At 49.1% G+C, this 17,507-nt stretch overlaps 2 protein-coding genes across 5 annotated transcripts in view; one reads left to right on the plus strand and one right to left on the minus strand.

The window, feature by feature from the left end:
• The window catches only part of GINS4 (GINS complex subunit 4), a 146,504-nt gene that overhangs the window by 48,126 nt on the left and 80,871 nt on the right, over nt 1-17,507 (plus strand). The gene's annotated exons all lie outside the window — the stretch shown is intronic.
• ZMAT4 (zinc finger matrin-type 4) overlaps nt 1-17,507 on the minus strand; it is a 45,760-nt gene that overhangs the window by 10,209 nt on the left and 18,044 nt on the right. For all 4 annotated transcript variants that reach the window (XM_040087931.2, XM_040087930.2, XM_040087928.1 and 1 more), the window contains 3 exons: nt 10,041-10,130; nt 5,879-6,035; nt 353-580 (listed from right to left, as the gene is read on the minus strand). In XM_040087931.2, the coding sequence (XP_039943865.1) occupies nt 353-580; nt 5,879-6,035; nt 10,041-10,130 (475 nt within the window). The remainder of the gene's footprint in view (nt 1-352; nt 581-5,878; nt 6,036-10,040; nt 10,131-17,507) is intronic.

Raw genomic sequence — 17,507 nt, forward strand, 5'->3', positions numbered from 1 at the left:
TGTGCGGGTCCCTGCTCTCCGTGTGCGGGTCCCTGCTCTCCGTGTGCAGATCCCTGCTCCCTGTGTGCGGGTCCCTGCTCTCTGTGTGCGGGTCCCTGCTCCCTGTGTGCGGGTCCCTGCTCTCCCTGTGCGGGTCCCTGCTCTCCCTGTGCGGGTCCCTGCTCTCCCTGTGCGGGTCCCTGCTCTCCCTGTGCGGGTCCCTGCTCTCCCTGTGCGGGTCCCTGCTCTCCCTGTGCGAGTCTCTGCTCTCCACGTGCAGATCCCTGCTCTCCATGTGCGGGTCCCTGCTCTCTGTGTGCAGATCCCTGCTCCCCGTGTGCAGGTCCCTGCTCTCCATGTGCAGATCTCTCACCTCGCAGCTCCCCCAGGTCTAGGGTCTTCCCCAGCTGCTCCAGGAGGTCGGCCCTGGCCGCGTTCTTCTTGTGCTTTTTGCCGTCGTAGTGCTGCTGTGCCATCATGGGGTTGTTGAACCAGGCTGTGCACAGCTGGCAGTACCGGTCCGAGTCCCTGCGCTGCGGCGGCGACGGCACCGCCGGCGCTCTGTCCGTGTGCGGCGGCTTCAGCGAGCCCAGAGCGGCTTCTGCAAAAGGGAACGTTCAGACATGAGCTTTCCCAGGCTGGTGCTGCCTGAGGAACGTCAGACCCTGAGGCAGATCCCACATTAGACACAGGGAATAATTAGCTGCAGTTACAGGGTCCCAGTGGATATTTTGGATGGTGCTGCTTGGAAAGCTACCATTTCTCATTAAAAAAAGCATCATGAAAGGACAGCCCAGGACTGTTCCTCCAGCTTTCTGCATTTCACCAACTGAGGAAGGAGGATGCTCTCAGCGCAGTTACACATCTTATCGCTGTTCTTACTAAATTTGCTAAACTTATCCTGCTTGAATTGCTACTCCCAGGAAAAAAAACGTCAGTGGAAAATAAATACACCATGTAGAGCCATCTCCTTCTCAGGATAGAGAGACATTTATCGTTATCTCAGGATTCTTATTTTCAATTTATTTGGTCTGAGAAAGAACGGGAAAAGCCATAGTCATTGCAAACTGTCACAGATGGGAAAAAAAAAAATACTCATCAGTCAGTCCCATCCTTCAAAGATCTTCACATTCTGAATTATCAGGTAGCAGCACACACAACCTTAATTTAATTCTATTTTCCTTCAGATTCATCAAAAGCTCATCCAGGAACACAAACATGACCCCCAAATCATTCCAAAGAAAAGTGAGTGATCAGTCTTTATATAATGGAATGCACTTTGTTCAACAGATTTTCCCAACTTTGCACAATACAAACCCATGGGAAAAAAAAGAGTTTGAAGTAAAATAAAGTTCAGGTAATACTGGAATACAAAAATATACAATGACTAGCACTTAATTATCACACCTCATTCAAAAATTCCCTTTTATGTGGCTTTCCTTTTCTTTTCCAGATGAAATGTCTGCTCTTTAAATAATTAACAACCTGCTCTCTCCATGGTACTGAAATAGGCACATTTAGAGGTGGCAAGAGGTGTGTGGTGGCTGTCTTTGATCAGGAGAGGATCCAGCTGAGCCCTGATGAGTGCACAGGGCAGCAAATGCCAAACCCACCTCAGTGTCTGACACCAGGAACAGCAACACAGGGATATATTTAGACATATAATTATGCCTGGAGCCTGCTGTGATTGACTCCATGGCTCGAGAAAGCTAATATTGTTATAAATCTGCTGACCTGCACAGTAAGGGACACCCTTCAAGGAAATTCTATCTTACATATAACATTACTTACAACCTTATCAATTTCCAGGAGTTTATAACCTTTATTGTTTTTGATGATGACTGCCAAGGTATCAGAGTTCCAGCAGTGATGAAGCTGCCTCTGAAGAGCTGCTCCGGGCAGGGTCAGGCAGGGTCTGGCTGGATTTTGCTCCTAAAAAAAGTCTCTCCTATGGTTCCAGCAGGAGAGACTTAGCCCAGCCCCTCCAAGGTGCATGCAGCAGAACTGCCAGTGTGAGCACAGAGCAAAGCCAGCGGCCAGCACAGTCATTAGGAACAAAATTGGGGAATTGAAATATTTCCTGTTCAAACTGGGATTACACAGACTTTGCACGTGCTTGACTCATGAAAAGCAAGCACAGCTTGTTTCTTGTGAACGTGTTCCAGCACTCCCCAGGCAGGGTCCCTGCAGGAGGGGTCCATGCCCAGAGCCCCGTGGTGCCTCACGCGCTCGGACAGCCCCGGTGATGCCAGGGGGACCCAGCCCTCTGCAGCACCCCAGGACAGGGCTGAGTCCAGGGAACCAGAATCAGCTGCAGAGATGTTTGGAGCATTACAAACAACCAGCAATTTTGGCAGCTCAGGAACTCTGCCACAGATCTGACTTGCTGTTCCACAAGCCCCAGGCTATAAAGTTAAATCTGTCCAATCTTTTGGCCAGCTTTCTCTTTGTTCCTCTGCACACTGCTGCCTGAGGGGGACCAGGGAGGCTGAAGCTCACGGAGCTGGTGATGTCCACAGGAGTTACATCTCCTGCTCACTAAGGAAACCTGACAGAAGCATCTCTGCTCTGAGCCACCAACCGGCCCAGCAGCCCCGTGGCTGAGCCTCTGAGCCCCTCTCCATGAGGTTCATGCCTTGTGCCCCCTAAACGCCGTGCAGGAGGGAGGCTGCCGGGGGAACTGGCACTCCTGCTGCAGGGGGTGGCACCAGAGCCCCCCATGCCCACCCCAGCCCTGCTCCAAGCCCACATCCACACCCGGCTCCCATGAGACCGTGGGCTACAGCTCCACAGCACAGACCCCCTGCCCGCATGGAGGCTGCTGTGGGCAAGGATTTCCTCTTAGCACTCACAGTACAAAATATTTTCTTTAAAGTCACGTTCCTCAGGTCTCACTGACAGCCCCCACCAGTTCTAAGGTGTGCTGAGCCCAACCTGGCAATTAATGAAAGCATCCCAAATCTACCAAATTCTCCCAAAGAGAAATAAATGAAAGTTGACTTCTCCACGAATATGAATTTATCATTTTGATATGCACTACATAACTGCTACAGAACAGCAAACGCCATCATTCCCTGAGCAGCGACACGAAAATTAATAATAAACACTCATGAAACGTCAAAAGTTAAAAATGTTTCTCCATCTAAAACACAAACATAAAAGCTGTGAGTTTGACTATTTCAAGTATTTCAAAATGCTAAATAGCTCATGACAGTCTGCCTTACGTTCCCTTTCGCTGTGGGAGGGAAGTGAGAAAGTCTTACTTTGCTGCAAGAGGCAAAATACAAAGTTAGAAACACTTTAGCACTCTGGCAATGAACTAATGTTTGACTTCTTTCTCACATCCAAAGCTTTTTATTCCAAGCTGGATTTAAATGACACCCAACTTTTTCCATTGGCGCACTCCAGAAACTCAGCATGAGGACAGGAAAGTAAGTTAGCCACAACAAGGGAGCACAGAGAAACTCGGTTTTCTTCAGAAGAAATCCAGGACTAAAACTCCAGCTGCTGCTGTGCAGATCCTTGCGACCAAACCAAAAAGTAATTTACTCAGCTCCTTCTGATGTCCCAAAGCCAGGGCCATTGCCACTTTTCTGGAATGATGCCTGCAGGTCCTCGCACTTGGACTGATGAAGACAGCAGCTATTTCCCCCACAGATCCTTGGTTTCCTGCTCGTGGTGATGATGGGATGCAAGCTGACAGAGGATGGAGGAAACGACTGCAGGGATTCGTCAGCAACAGTGGTGACATAAAGCTCTGAGGGCTACAACCTTGTACAGCAGAGTAACAGGAAAGATCACAACTATTTCACTGTCATGATGAGACTTTGTTTTTGTGAGAAACCCAACTGTGGGGCCACTTCTCCTCCTGAGAGCACCAGCAGAGAATGGGACATCTGTGCTCCATCTGGATGGTAACTGTGAAGGAGAACGTAGATCTCTGTAAGGTGTCTAAGAATAGATGTGATTTTCTTCAGGACTGATGAGACAAAAACCCCAGAATATCAAGAAGCAGAATATCCTCCCCAGGAGCATCCAGCATGCTCAGGGCTGTGCTTGGTTGGCTCTCAGGACTCATGAGCAGCAGGGTCTCTGAAGCTCTCTCTGAGAGATTAATGCTCCCTGATGCCAGCCACAGAGGACTGGGACAAAAATCCAGTGAAAATTGCTGGGTGATGGTAGGAAACCCAGAAAAATGCTGTGTCCAAAGGGCATATTTCTGAGAACTCCTGGAGAGCAAGGAGGTGCTTATTAATGTATTCCTGAGCTCAGCTTCATCCTCCAGATCAAGTGCCTGTAAGAGCCTATGAGTCCTTGAGTTGCTCCTTCCTAGTGATTAGGATGGTGAAGAGCCCATTACTCCAGAGCACAGCACGGGTTACTTAGAGCCTTGTGAGGCTGATCTAGGTGATTAAAAAGTGAAACAAAAACGACATTGCAAGGCTGCAGCTCTTAGCCAGCCCTACCTTGGCCAGGTCCTGCGGCTGAAGGGTGAATCCAAATTGTCAATGCACACGGGAATCAGTCCATGCTCTGTTCCAAGATCCAGCACTCCTGTGAACATCAGCCCTCCTGGACTTCAGCAGGAGTACCAGGGTTTGTGGCAGGTCCTTTGGTGCCAGAGGAGGAGCTGCTGGCAGGCTGCACGTGAGGGATGGGGCTCAAGCTCTAGCGCGAGCCCTGGACAAATAAACACCAAGCCCGAGTTCCCTCTCTGTGCCCCTGCAGCTGAGGCAGCTGCAGAGAACAGCCTGCAGAGCCCAGCACAGTGAGGTGTCAGTGACCACGACAGTTCAGGTGAGAGCCTTTCCTCCTGGCTGAGCCAGGGCTGGTTCCCCAGGTTGGGGCTTTTCCTTCTCCTCTCCCAGGACACACTGGTGCCCAAGCACGGCCAGTAAAACTGAGCAAACCACCACCTAACACAATTCCCCACGTTCCCTCAGACAAAGGGGCCAACAGCTCAAAGCTCACCCTGGCAAAGGACAAATCATATTGTCTGTATCAGCATCTACACTCTGTGAAGTTAAAAAGGCAACAAAACCACACACACAGAGCGTCAATCCCCATTATCTAATCACATCTAGGATTTACATGCTAGGCAGGATCCAGTACACACAGCTCCATTTGTATTTTGTGCTGAAGGAAGTGCCACTGGCAGCAATTCTGGGTCACATCTGTCTGCAGGACCTCAGCCCAGCAATCCTTCCTGGAGAAAGGTGAATGCTTTGTTCAAGCATTTTCTGCTTCCACAACCACAGAGGAATTTTTTTTCACAAATTATTAGTGGTTTTCAGGGATTTTATGGTTAAGCAAACAATAACTTGGTTAAATTGTCCAATTTCAACATATGACTTTTTAAATGTGAGAGTTAATAGGCTTCATTACTAGAATCACAGTGGAGGAAAGCATGAAACCCATCTGGGCAAAAATCAAGAGACAATCAATCCAAGGGTTTTCAAAGCCTGGATTTCCCTCTGCGGTAACAGCAGATGATGCTCCGTACTGTACAGTAACACCAAAGGTTTATTAAACATATTAGCTGAGCTGATAATTAAACTGCTGATAATTAAAGCCAGGCTTGGCTATCTGCACCCAGTGGAGACATTGTCTTCCATTGAGGAAACAGTTTGGAACTGTGGAACCAGAGATAGGGCTCTCGCACCAGGGCCAGTCCCAGCTGATAAACCCCTAATCTACATAAACAAAGCAGACAATAATGAGCATCACGAATTTTTAAAGGTTGTTATGACAGCAACACAAATGAATAGCTGCTTCTGCCAGCCGCCACCACTCAGCTTCCCATGTTGTACCCATTTTCTGCCAGCACCTTGGCCAAGCCCCTGCGCCCCGTGAGCCCACAGCACCCTGCACCAGCCCCTCCTGCTGCCTCTGGACCTACCTGTGGCCTTTAATGCTGGTTGTTCCCCTAGCAACAGTTTTAACCTTTTGGCATGGATTTTCCCTTGGTAATGCGATTCCGCCACCACTGCTGAGGTAAAGGACATGTTACATAGTGTGCAGCATTTGTTCTTATCCACTGAGTCACCATCACTGCCCTGGGTGGAGACAAAAACACAGACAAAAAAAGAGGTGTATAAGCCCACAAAGCACAGTCACAGAGAAAGAGGAGAAGAATAGGAGGGAGGAATCTAGGTTGTTATGCCAAGGCCATGGCTGCCAAGGGGTTTCCCTTCCTCATCTCTCCCAGCCTTGCTCCTGCCTCGTCCCAGCCCTGTCCAGCTTGGGGACACCTCCAACTCCCCAGCACCTCTGTCCTGGGAGCCCAGCCTGGCACTGTGAGATCCCAGCACATCCCCGAGCCTCCCTTCCCTCAGCCTTTATTCCTGTTCTCTGGCTCAGGGAGTCACATGGACCCAGAGCCTTCTCTGCCATCCAACACCGATGCTTCCTCCTGGTGCACTTTTTTAAGAGACCACAAAACATCTGGGGGGACACCGCTGGGGGGCACAACCCTCTCTGCAGGCAGGAGAAACAAATGAACTGTGTGAAATCACACAGGTCCCTCCAGCAGGATCCAACACCAACCTTGGGCAAACCCAACACAGAGTGGACACCTGACCCGCCACTGAAGGTTATTTTTTCCCCCCCAAAAAACCCACTTTTAGAAAAACAATTGATTTTCATCACTTTTTTGTTGTTGATAACTGTAAATCTAACCTTAGGGAGGAATCTCAAGATGTGATTAGTACTGTTCTGAGTGTAATTTGCACTTCTTTTAAATAGCTTTCTCTCAAGATATTTTATGTCTTCAAAGGGAAATCACTTGAAAGTTAAGAGCAGAGTAGAAAATTTCCAGTATCTATTGATCATCAGTGGCAACATATAAAGAGGCTCCAACAGAGCTCGTTTGAAAAGCTGATACACTTTGGTGTTAATGCACCAGGGTCTCTTCCTCTGCCAGGACTGCTCTTCAGTGACAGTTTTTCCTTTCCAACCTACTTTTCAGCTAGACTGAGAAAGCAATTAAAAATAAAAAATTAAACCCCCCTCAAAGAGCCCTCCAACACCTCATGTAGAGTTCAGGGTCCCATTTACACTGACCCACAGTTCACTGTGCAGCTCATCTGGGTTCACCCAAGTCTCTGGGTGAGTACCTCGATGCATGGGTAGGAATTCAGCCACCAGCAGGAGCGGGGTGTCCCCGGACTCTTGGTGGGTCCACGAGCCCCTCTGCACGTGCATGACAAACCTCTGCTCCCTAACAGCCAGTTTTACACACCAAGTGCCATGAGTTGTAAGTGGGATGCACGAGGTATTTGGGCTCTGCCGTTATTAAGCATTTTCCCAGGTCTGGATCATCCCTTAGCAGCATCACCTCCCTTCCCTCCTGCACCAAGCAAGCCTGCACAGAGCCAGAGGTGCTCTAGGCTGATCCAGCCCTGAAGGGTAATTATGCCTTCTCATTTGTCAGGGGCTGTTTTACCTGAAACCAAAGCGGCTGGGGGAAGCTGATCCGGGTGTCTGTTGTCACCCGCTGAATGACACCGCGCTGACAGGATTGTGCAGGGGGTGAAACCACACGGCTGGTCACCCAGGATGCCTCAGCTGGGGCACAGGGCAGGTGGCTGCTCCCTGGGGGTGTTCTGCACCCACCCATCCCTCCTTCACCTGAGTCCAGCTCCTGGGGCTGGAACAGTGAACAGGCCCTAAGAGTTCCAATGAGCTTCTGTAAATCCACTGGCAGCTCCTTAACCCCGTGCTGTCAGACCCAGCCAAGGAATATTTGTACATTTTGTTTCTGCAGCTTTCTCCGGCCGATCCCTCCTTGCAAACCTTCACTACAATGCAGCACAGAAGCCACAGGCTTCATACAAACTGAAGCACAACAGAACACATCTCTGGCTTGGAGTTAAAGCATCTGTCTCCCTACAGTGACATCCCCACTCTTCCCCCACTCTGCAGCTGTACTGAGCCCCTCCTCCACACCAAATTAAACCAATAATGAAGAGCACAACAGTCGAGTTGTTATCCATTGGAAGACTACTTGTATAAGCCTTCTACTTCTCACTCCAAAGGGCTAATGGGTGTTTTGGAAATGCAGTGTTTTTGCAATATTCAAACAAAGGCCAACACCTCACAGAAAGGTCAGGAAGCAAATGCTGTTTCCAATCCCATTGCACCGAGGATCCACAGCTGCAGCCACCTGGCAGAAGGACAAGGTGTGTGTTCTGTGGTCAGCAGAACTCAAACCCAATGGCATACAGCCATGTAACACTTTTGATGACAAAAAGGCTAATATTCCCTTTTTAGCTGCAAATGCTTCTACACGAATTTAATTGGTTTTCATGGATTGTTTCTAAGACTCATTAAAGTCGCTGTGCCATAGCCTGAGTGACAGCGCTAGAATAGGGCACTGCACTGCAAGTGTACATGGTCGGGATGTTATTGTGCAGCATTAGAGATGTCCTAAATAGTTCTGTTCTCTCTAAATGTAAAGGCTTGTATAAAATCTGATCAGCAACAGGCCTACTTTGAGCTGTAAATGTTGGCAGATTTTCCCTGCTATATTTTTATAACACAAATAATTTTAGAATTTAGGTCTGGCCTAGCCTAGCATTCACCTAGAACATGAGGACGCGTTAATCCACCCCCACTAGGGCTGCCCTTGGCAAAAGCATCAGCAGACACAGAATTACATTCCTTCTCCATATTGCCTCTCACAAAAGCAGTAGGAAATAGCTCAACTTTGACTTATTTGAGGTCTGATTGGTTCTCTGCCCTCCATATCCCATGCTGAGGTGCACACACAATATGTGGTTCCTTGTTAGACATAACCAAACTCCTTAGAGGACCCTGTTCGCTGTCTGCATGCACCTGCCCATGGCACTGCCCACGCTGTCAACAATAACTCCATAAAATCACTGCTGTGGAGGGGCAGATTGCAGCTGCAATTGGCCTGTGTGCAACAGAAAACTTTGCTGGTGTTTTAATTACTACGTAAATGAGCTTTCAGATTCCTTGGGCAAAACTTGCATGCTTCTCCCTTTAATTACAAGATATCACACTGAATATCAACAGCGCTCAGCCCCAGTCACACTGAACTGGTTTGGATGCTGCGTGCTGTGAACCTCGCCGCAGCTCTGACATTGCCCCAGAATGTGGGAAGGAGCCGAATGAATAATTCCCCAAGAAGCCATCTCTTAAAATTCAGTCTCCTTGTATCTACTGCCTGACAAATGGCTCTGAGCTGGTCCAATTCCTCACCTTCATTTGTTTATTCGAACACAGCAGAGGAAACCAATAGCCAATCTTTAAACTGGCAGACTGAGAACAAACATAGGTGAGGAGCCTTTGGATAAAGCACAGCAACTCCCAGAACGAGCCCACAGAGCCCTGGGGAGGTGACAGTGCTCCTGGGGACCTCTTGCTCACCCCAGGGGTTTTCAGCCATGACACTGTGGTGGCATTGATCTCCTGATCTCCTGCTAGCTGGAGGGCGTGGCGCTGCATGGCAGGAGCACCTAGAGCAGCTCTCAGCACTACGCACCAGGTGCGCACACACAGCTCCACACCCACCACTGCCACCTCACACTGCTCCCCAGACACTGTCCAGGTGTCAGTCAGTCCTCCCACCTGTCCGCTGACCCTCACCCTCGAGAGCGGTGTCACACGCTGCAAGTTGGGTGAAGGGGTCAGGAAGTGACCTCAGTGCTGCTCTACTGCCAGCAGCACCCCAGAGTTGCCATCAGCCCACGCCTGGAGCTTCCTGCAGGCACTGCTCCCATCAGCTGCCCCAGCTGCTCACCAGCAGACCCAGCCATCGCACTGAAATGGAGCAAGCCCTGAGTATTTGCTATCAACGTATTTTTTTTCCTATGAAAGAACATTCAAATAACTAAAAACGCAATTACTGTTGCTGATGCACATAATAATTCTTATGTAGTTTATTGAAAATTATTTCCAGTTACTTTGCATTTCAGCTAATCTAAATGTTACCTCCAGGCACCTGATCATCTGTGGCTGTAAGAGAGAGAACGCTGTAGCCCAGAGTAAATGATTCACGAAGCAGCTGAATAAGCAGGGACTTGGATTATACCCACATTTTCTGACCGGAGCTTTTTTGCTGGGCAGCCTCCATCGATGGGGTGAAGCATGTAGTAGAGGCGGACTTTGCTGGCATGCTTCCGACTCTGGAAGGCAAAAAGAAAAGAAGGAGAACTGAAGTTACAAGGAGCTGTGCTCACTACACCAACCCACAGCCAATTTCACATCCCCTTGACATACATCCACCACTGGAGGAGAAAAGGGAGAAGGATGCAGGTGAGGAGCATTTGCACTTCTCAGAATTTTCACAGAGCTCTGCACCCAGCTGAAATGAGCTGTGGGATGAAACCTGCCATTAGCAGAAGAAATAGTCCACCCTGGCCCCTCTCCAAGTCCTGCTGCCTGCCCCAAGACACAGCAGGGAGCAGACAGTGAGGGAAGGACAGCATTTGTTACTAGACCATTTCCATGGTGGAGCAGATTGAAAGATGGGGGTTACTGAGCTCCAGCCAGAGACACAACAGCATCCTGAGGTGTCAGAGGCACACACACAAACCAAATCCACAGCTCCTATGCTTCTAGAATGATAAAAGCTAAGAGAGGTAAAACATCTCCCATGAGGGAGACATGAGCAGGTTTCGCACTGCCTTTGGGCACAGCTGGAGCTCACGGACAGGTGAGGGTTAGGAAGAGACAGGAGATCTCCCGGTGACCCCAGCAGCAGCAGCCAAAGCAAATCCTTGGGACTTGCAAGACTTAAAGGAAGATTCTAAAGCTTCTACAGCGGGAGCACAGACATAAACCTTCAAAACCTCGACTTCCATCAGGTCTTGTCTTCCACCAGACGCAGGGGGAAAAGTCTGCAGCCACAAAATACCTGCACCCCGCATACGGGCAGCAGACAGATGGGGAGCTGTTACCATGCAAATTAATTCCTTTGAATCACCCTTTCCAACTGCCCCACAGAACAACAGCACCGTAATGTTATAATTTCAGATCACAGAGCTGCAACTTAAAAATATTAAATTATCATTAGCATGTTCTGGAACATTCTTTTTCCTGTGGTATAAACTTGGAGCTAAATTTGCAGGGAGCTATATTTGTATTCGCATGCAGAAATGTGACTATGCAATATTTTTTTCCACAGAGCAAATCAGTCAAGATAAATAATGTCAAATATCTGTCCCCAGCTTGTCTTCCTGCTGCATTTAGCAAATGTGACCTTCCATGGTCAGAGTGAAGTGCAGGAAACCCCAAAGCTCCAGCTATCAGATGAGAAACCCAGACAGCAACTGCGTAATTAGAAAATGACAAAATAGAAGTTTGAAATGCAGAGGACAGAGGTGCAACGCCACTCCTGGTGCTTGGCTGCGGTCCCAACTTCCTGCCTGAAGTGATGCCTAGCGGGTCCCTTGCACCACACAGGGCCAGGCAAACATACTGTAAAGGCAATGTGGCCAGAGTTTCTCAGCTGAATTTCTTCCCTGAGCACTGACATCCCGCAGAGCAGTCAGCCTCCCTCGAGTCATCCTCCCCATAGTCACGAGGCTCCTCTCTCGCTTGACTTCATCCAGCACGTCATGGTGCCCACGCGCACACAGCCACAGCCTGCTCAGTTTAGAGGGTAAAAAATTTGGGAGGGGTAGCTGAGGGTGTGTAAGCTGCAAAGATGTTAAGAGGAATCATTTTTACAAATCCACCCCGTGGCACTCAGCTGGACCATAAACAGTGCCCAGATGTCAGTGTTAAAAGACAGCAAAGCTTCAGCCTTCTGTAAAACACCTCTCACCTTTCTTAGCACATTTGTTTAGATTTGTGAAAGCCAAGGTAAAGAAATCACTTTCGTTTGGCATAATTTAAAACTACACAGCTCCTTATGCAACCTTATTATCTTACGGTCATAAAAGCGCAGCTTAAAACCATCCCTGGCCTCCACGCATATGTGGTGAGCATCTTCTTCCCTCTGTGGAGCAGAGGAAGCACAGCACATTTGTCATCCATTTTATCTCTGGCATTTTCTACATTTACATGTGTATTTATCATCCCAACACCCCAGCAGGAGCACGGCAGGAGCACAGCGATTATTCTTGGTGTGCTGCTCACAAACAGCACTGCGGGTTATCCTCTCCCGACTGGAAACCTGCAGCTTCGAGGCACAGGGAGGGCAAGTGCCAGACACATGGGGGGGGCCAAAGGAAGAACCACAAACGGGAGCCAGAAAACTGGGATAAACTGGGATTGGGGCACCTCCAGCTCCCATTTTTACCCATCTCATCGCATGCACAAGCCTTAGGAAAGACAAAACCTTGCCACATCTACAAATCCACAGTGCGGAATGAGCACGCTGCCTTGTGGAGGTACCTCCAACAGCCACCACAACCTCATTTTGGGTGCAATAAAGGTGTTTCTCTGCCTGTGAATATTTCTTTTGTAGCTGTACAAAGTGTGATGCCAAAGGCACTTTCACTTTCCTGTCTCTAGTGGGAACATCACCTTTTAAAGGCACTAAGTCTGGTTTAATACTGCAGGCTTGAAAACCAGCCCTGACTATGCAGGGAGCTGAGAGTCTGTTTTCACACAGCTGCTGCAGAGTTCTGCATTGAAAGCTCATTTGCTACTGTAAGGCTCATCAATAAAAGTAAATAAATGGATCATTTCTATCTCTATCAAATCTACTCTAATACAGAAGATCATGGCAGAGACAGCAAAGTTCTGGCAATTCAACTCTAAAACATAAAAGGGCAAAGCAGAGCTAAATTGTGCTATGAAATGCAATTTGATTTTGCATAAATTGGGTTTTGCAGCACACTCTGCCTGGGGCAGGCAGCGAGGTCTCTGCGGGAGCAGCGGCAGCCGCGGCCGCTTTGGGACACACAGCCCCGTCCACCCTGCTCACGCAGGGGCTTCTCATCCCTTCTCTGTGCATGCACCAGGGCTCTAGGGAGCACTGACCCACCACCTTCACATGGCCAGAAGCTGCCAGCTGAGGCATTACAGCCCGAGGGGCGCCAGGTTACGCAGACACACACACATCTTCCCTTCCCTGCGTTTGCCCAGGGGTCTGGAAGAGGAGTCCCCTCAGCAGCTGCACGAGCTCAGCACCCCACCACGGCCCCAGAACTGCTCCCACTTTAAGCCACTGATTCGAGCTGATCCAGCAGTCGAAAACACTTTGCTTGTGAGGGCCTTCTTCCTGCCTCCTGTCATCAGGTTCAAATCAACCATCTCTGCAGCTTCCCCCAGGCTGTGCTAGCGTATAATCTCATTTCCCTATTTCCCATATATCCCTGCATCAATCTTTGCTCCTTCCTGTGCTGGCGGCTTTTTGGTTTTGGGCAGTTTAGCTTTCCTCTCCTGCTCCTCCTTCTCTGTGACCTCTTCTGCAGCCAAAGCCAGGGACCCCCACACTGGGAAGCACGTGGCTGCACCAAGCCCAGGGGAGACACCGGCGCCAGATGAAGGAAAGGAACCACCATGGCAGCCCAAACGACTGCAGTTTCTCTGTCATAAATTCTTTTTCGGAAGGCCATTGGTTGAGTTTTAATCCTTTTAGTGTACACTGTGTCGATTTTTTTGTGTGCTGGCAGTTTCTTAATTATATTGCCATGCAACACACAGTCACATGATTATACCAATTTTATTACCTACACTGGCCTTACTTGTAATCTCATCAAAAGAAAGTCATTTTGGCTGGCCCAGTTCTCCAAACCTTGTGCAGAACCCCAGTTACATTGTCCTCCAGCCCCTTTCCCGGGCCTGCTGTGCCCAGGATTTGTGCCAAGCTGGATGAGACCCCTGGCACCGCCCTGCCTGGCTCTGAGCTTGCTTCCTCCTGGAAACTTCCTCCACTTTCCCACGCCCACAGAGGGTCAGCAGTGACAGGGCAGAGCGTGAGGCCAGTGCGCTTCCAGCACCCACTTGTGAATTACTGGACCTGCTGACCTAAAAAACATCATTCTGGAATCTGTAATCGCTGCTGAACAACCTTCCAAGTTTCTACTGGAATGGAACCAATCTATTTCTTCCTCAATGATATAACAACATCCTCTGCGTTTTTTAAATAGACAGGAGAAGTATTTTCAGCAAATGCCTTCCCTTTTCTGCCTCTACTACCCACACAACAAACATTGTCAAGATCCCTGTGGTTCACTGCAGGGCTGAACTCCCCGGCTGTTATTCCAGACACTGCTGGATGCCAATGTCCTTTTTCTCCCTTTGTAATTTTTGAAAAGCCTCATTTATAATTTATGGTCATTTCTATGAACTTCCTCTTTTTCCTCCATGAGTTAATTTTTTAAAAAGTGTCTACTCATGCTTTTGCCTTCCTGGGCACACAGATAACGTGCCTGCAATTCCCAAGTGCTCAGCTGAATTCGCACTCCCATCAAATTGGCTGCTCCAAAGCAAAGACAGCACATTACTCCTTTGGACATTGATTTGTTTACACATTAAGGCAACTACTGAGGATCTATTCAGCCAAGCAGCCACTAGCTCCCTTCCTTACACCTCTGATCATTCCACCCGGCTCTCCAGACTGACTCCAAGGTGGGATCCTGAGCATGAATTTTCTGTCTCAGGAATCACCATTTCAGCTGTGATCTTTAGCTTTACTCCTTCCTATATTGGTTTTGACTGCAGTCAAAGCATCTCTTGTCCAACACACTGCTGGGTACCCTGGGAGAGGAAATAACTCTCCTTAGAGGCTGTTGCCAGAGCAGCACAGCAGGAGCAGCTAGGCTCAGCACCCAGCTCACATGGTGCTGCCATCCACAGACAGGGCCACCACGGGCAAAGCCAAACCCACTGGCAGTCCCTTCTCACATCACCCCCTCACGTTCCTTCTGCAGGGGGATCTTATATCTACTCTAATGCAACCATGCATTTACTTCTCTGTTGGTATTAGGGGATTTTTCCAGGCAATGTCCCTCCCTGAGCAGCCTGACTGAGCTAAGGTGTCCCTGCTCTTGGCAGGGGTTGGACTTGACCTTTAAAGGTCCCTTCCAACCCAACCCATTCCATGATTCTGCAAACATGCCAAGGGAAAGGGGATGCAGAGACAGAGAGAGCAGGCTGGGAACTTCTGAAATGTGCTCCACACAGCAAGCTAAATCCTTGCTGTTCACCTGCAGCTGCAGCTCAAACCCCTCCTCTTGGGCCACACTGCTCTTGGGTACTGATGTTCGAGGTCTGGGTGGGCTTCACCGCTGGTACAGCCCCCCCATCCCCGTGCCAGGTAGGCAACAGGAGAGTTAACACCATGTCTGCTGCGCACAGGAGCGGCCCAGCAGCAGCTCCACAGCACGGCAGCAGCAATGCTGCCGCTCCCATTCCATCTCCACTGTGTGAAACAAATCCCTGCTGGAGCGCGTCAGTGCCAGTCACTCCTGAGAGCCGTCAGCCCCGAGCGCACGGGGGCGGGTCTGTCACAACACACCACGAGAACTAAAGACTGCTTTCAAACACCGAGAACCCCAACCCAAACACGGGTCGCAAGTTTAAAATATTGGAAACAAACCAGAGTGAATACCTGGAACAAAGAGGTGCCCACCTGGGCAGCAGGATCAGGAAGGAATGCTGCGGAAGGGCAAGAGCTGCAGCAACACTGGCCAGGGTGAGCCAGTGCAACTTTTCTTTGCTTTCATTCCATGTAGCTTTAGTGTGACATCCCTTATGCCTCTCCATTACTGCTAACCCTGGGGTCCCATTTTCCCAGTGTGTTTTACTGCTGCTCTGAAGGACCTTTTAACTTCAGCTATTTTTAGATAGCAATAGGCCTCTGTGCAGAAGTACCTGGAAAGGGAGCTGTGCACTGGGCTTCATCTTCTCTGCCGTTGCTGCTGTTTAGCAACAGATTTTGACACTGGGAGTGCATTAAAAATAATGTTCAGCCATTAACGCTGACAACTGAGCAATAACATAGAGCCTTGTAAAGTCCCGTCCCATCTCCACTGGTTCCCACAGCCCACCGTGATGCAGCAGCTGCTGCTGCCCTGTGTGCAGAGAGGAAGCACGAGCCTTGTGCCCTAAAACCCTGGCACCCACAGATCTCCCTCATATGCAACGGGTGGCCATGGTTACCTCAACATTTTTTAACTGGGACTGTTACCACGACACAAACTGCCAAGGAATATCCGCAGCAGACCTGTATGTGCACACAAAAAGGACAGAGCAGCACCTTCATCATCTCTGCAATACAAATATGCCCTCTTTAGCTTTTTCCCCTCAAGCCAAGGTTCTTCTCTCAAACACCAGCAGGATCTGCAGGATAACAGTAATGTTTGAGCAGCCACCAAAACCTGTGAACACCACAGCAGAGCAGATTCCAGCAGTGGTGGGGAAGGACATGGCAACAACGGGTAGGGTGTCCCCTCCTCCTTCATCCTCTGAAGGATTTACATGTCGCTGCCACCAAAGCAAGACACAACACGGCAGGTGAGCAGCAGCAGTGGCAGGACATACGAGAGAGATCGCGGCCAGTAAATGTCATGTTCCCGTCCACGATCACTGACATCAGCAGATCCTGACACACGACACCCCTGTGCAGCCTTTATCTTCAGCTAAAGCACGTCCTTTCCATCCCTCCATCCTGGAAATGCTTGCAGCATCTCACACAGGGAGCTGGGAGTAGAAACCTAACACTCCAGCTCCTTGCTTTCTAGCATACCATTTATTTTGTTAAATAGAGTATGTGCTCTTGCAGCACATTAATATTTCAGACACAAGACTGCCTTTCTGAGCACACACATCTCGATCCTTAAGGCACTAATGTGCCAATAGTAAACAATGTTTATTATTCCTTCAGACAAGCCATCACTTGATGCCGTTTCCAGCCAAGGACAGCCCAACTGGAAGCAGTTTAACCCCAGCACCACTCCAGCCCGTGCAGACAAGGAGTATTGATGAGGCTGTGGATACTGCTGACTTGCTTCGCTCCGGAGACAGAGTGAGCAATTCCACAGCGCACAGCTCCGGAGAGGAGCCAAAGGGCATGGCACTTGATTTGTTTTCGCCAGTTTCTTCTGCATTTGAATTTTAATACACTTTGCCTCTGCCCTCCCCTGCTGCTCCACCTCAAGCATTCAAGCAGCATTCCCTCATCCCATAAGGTGAGCCGACACTTGCATGGCCCCCTCCTGGGCTGCTCTTCCTCCAGACCTGGCATCTTCCTTCATTTTAAATGGAAAAACAAAGCACTCTCTGAACACCTGAAGCAATAAAGATTACGGAGAAAATGGAGAAGAGCATTACAGCAGCTTGAGGAGCAAATGTGGTGATGAATGCACAGCTCAGGGTGAAATCTGAGAGCAAGTTTGTATATGAGGTAATTTTCCTGCAGGATTTTCAAGGGGAAACATGAAAATAATTTGTAACATCTTTCCTAATGGCTGTGAACAGTTCTACATAGAGATGAGGACTCAGAGCTAAGAAACCTTAGCTCTCTTTGCTTTTAATATACAGAACAGCTCACCAGAGTGATTAATACAACCTTTCTCAAAGACAGAGCTGGAAGTAAGTGTTAAATT

Source organism: Hirundo rustica, chromosome 28 (assembly GCF_015227805.2).
Source record: "Hirundo rustica isolate bHirRus1 chromosome 28, bHirRus1.pri.v3, whole genome shotgun sequence".
Taxonomy (NCBI): Eukaryota; Metazoa; Chordata; class Aves; order Passeriformes; family Hirundinidae; genus Hirundo; species Hirundo rustica.